The sequence below is a fragment of the Condylura cristata genome, unplaced genomic scaffold, assembly GCF_000260355.1.
Source record: "Condylura cristata isolate star-nosed mole 26May11 unplaced genomic scaffold, ConCri1.0 scaffold00004, whole genome shotgun sequence".
Taxonomy (NCBI): domain Eukaryota; kingdom Metazoa; phylum Chordata; class Mammalia; order Eulipotyphla; family Talpidae; genus Condylura; species Condylura cristata.
Window position 1 is genome coordinate 4366507 of NW_004567105.1, and position 1672 is coordinate 4368178.

Genomic DNA, 1672 nt, shown 5'->3' on the forward strand with positions numbered 1-1672 from the left:
TAGCCCCCCGCCCCCAGCCCAGACCCCAGGCCTGTCTCCCCATGCCCCGCTGGCCTCCTGGACCCCCAGGGGGGTTCTCCGTGCCCCGCTCCCAGGCCGTGCCTCCAGCCGCAGGCCTCTGGGCCCAGCTGCTCACGGCCACTCCCCACCACTCCCTGTGGGACTGATCCAGGCCAGAGCAGCAGGGTGCGGGACTTTGGTCCAGCGGTCTGGCCCCGGGCAGGCCCGTTTCCCAGGAAGGGCCTGGGTGGAGCTCCTCTGCCCTGAGCTGATCTTCTCCGGGCCTCCAGGTGAGATCCTGGTGCAGATATCAGACACCCAGCGGCACTTGAACTCTGACCTGAAGCTGGTGGTGAGTACCTGACCCCCTGGCCTGGTGGTGTCAGTCGGAACATCAGATGTCACCCGGTTCCAGGGAGGAGGGACTGAACCTTCCCAGAGGCCTTCGGGCCCTCAGGGTGGCAACCCTACCTGTCGGCCCTGAGCTCCTTCTCCTGCTGGGTCTGCACAGGTGCCCAGCCTGGGGTAGGCACCCGGCCGGGGGTAGGTGCCCTTTCTGGCTCCACGCTGTGGAGGAGGAGCCGGGTTCAGAGGCCAGTCACTAGCATGACCAGAGTGAGTGCAGGAAGGACCCCAACCCCACGGCCCACTCTCCCAAGAACAGCCAGTGGTGCTCACGGGAAACCTCCCACCACACCCCACTGAACAGTCTCCTCAGGGGCATTCCCGCCCTGCTGACCCGGGGGCCCCTCATGACACCCCCCATCACAGCCCAGTCCCCCCAAAGAGCTGCCCCCACAGACACAGCCTGTTGTTCCCACCTGCAGGCCGCTCTCTCAGCCCGCAACCCCCAACCCCCGCACCTTGCCCCTCCTCCATGAACCTGCAGGGATCCCCCACAGGTTCCGGTGCTCCCCTGGGGTCCGCAGAACTTCTGCCTGCTCCTGGCAGCGCCACTAAGAAAGTGCCCCTGGGTGGCCAGAGCTCCGGCCGAGGCCCAGCTCCGCCTCTCACAGGCCTGAGGTTGTGGCCAAGTTGCTTCATCTCTCTGTGACTCAGTTTACCTGCCTATGAAATCGAGACAGTCCTGGGACAGTTTTGTAACATTCTTGTGAGAATTAAGGGGTGGATAAGTAGAGCCGCTTTCCTGGGCGCCTATAGCTCCCCACTCAGCTTGACTGTGGTCACTAGACGCAGACCCAGCACCCCACCTACTCTGCTAAGGTGGAGCTCTGCACCCTGCACCTCCCCCAGGCCAGGCCCTGCACCCTGCACCTGCCCCAGGCCAGGCCCTGCACCCCGTACCTCCCCCAGGCCAGACTCTGCACCCCATACCTCCCCCAGGTCAGACTCTGCACCCGCACCTCCCCCAGGCCAGACTCTGCACCCCGCACCTCCCCCAGGCCAGGCTCTGCACCCCGCACCTCCCCCAGGCCAGGCTCTGCACCCCGTACCTCCCCCAGGCCAGACTCTGCACCCCACACCTCCCCCAGGCCAGGCTCTGCACCCCACACCTCCCCCAGGCCAGGCTCTGCACCCCACACCTCCCCCAGGCCAGGCTCTGCACCCCACACCTGCCCCAGGCCAGACTCTGCACCCCGCACCTGCCCCAGGCCAGACTCTGCACCCCATACCTCCCCCAGGCCAGACTCTGCACCCCGCACCTGCCCCA

At 66.6% G+C, this 1672-nt stretch overlaps 1 protein-coding gene across 1 annotated transcript in view; it reads left to right on the forward strand.

The window, feature by feature from the left end:
• The window catches only part of BAIAP2L2 (BAI1-associated protein 2-like 2), a 20162-nt gene that overhangs the window by 2609 nt on the left and 15881 nt on the right, over positions 1 to 1672 (forward strand). The window contains exon 4 of the mRNA XM_004675666.2: positions 291 to 352. Within this exon, the coding sequence (XP_004675723.1) occupies positions 291 to 352 (62 nt within the window). The remainder of the gene's footprint in view (positions 1 to 290; positions 353 to 1672) is intronic.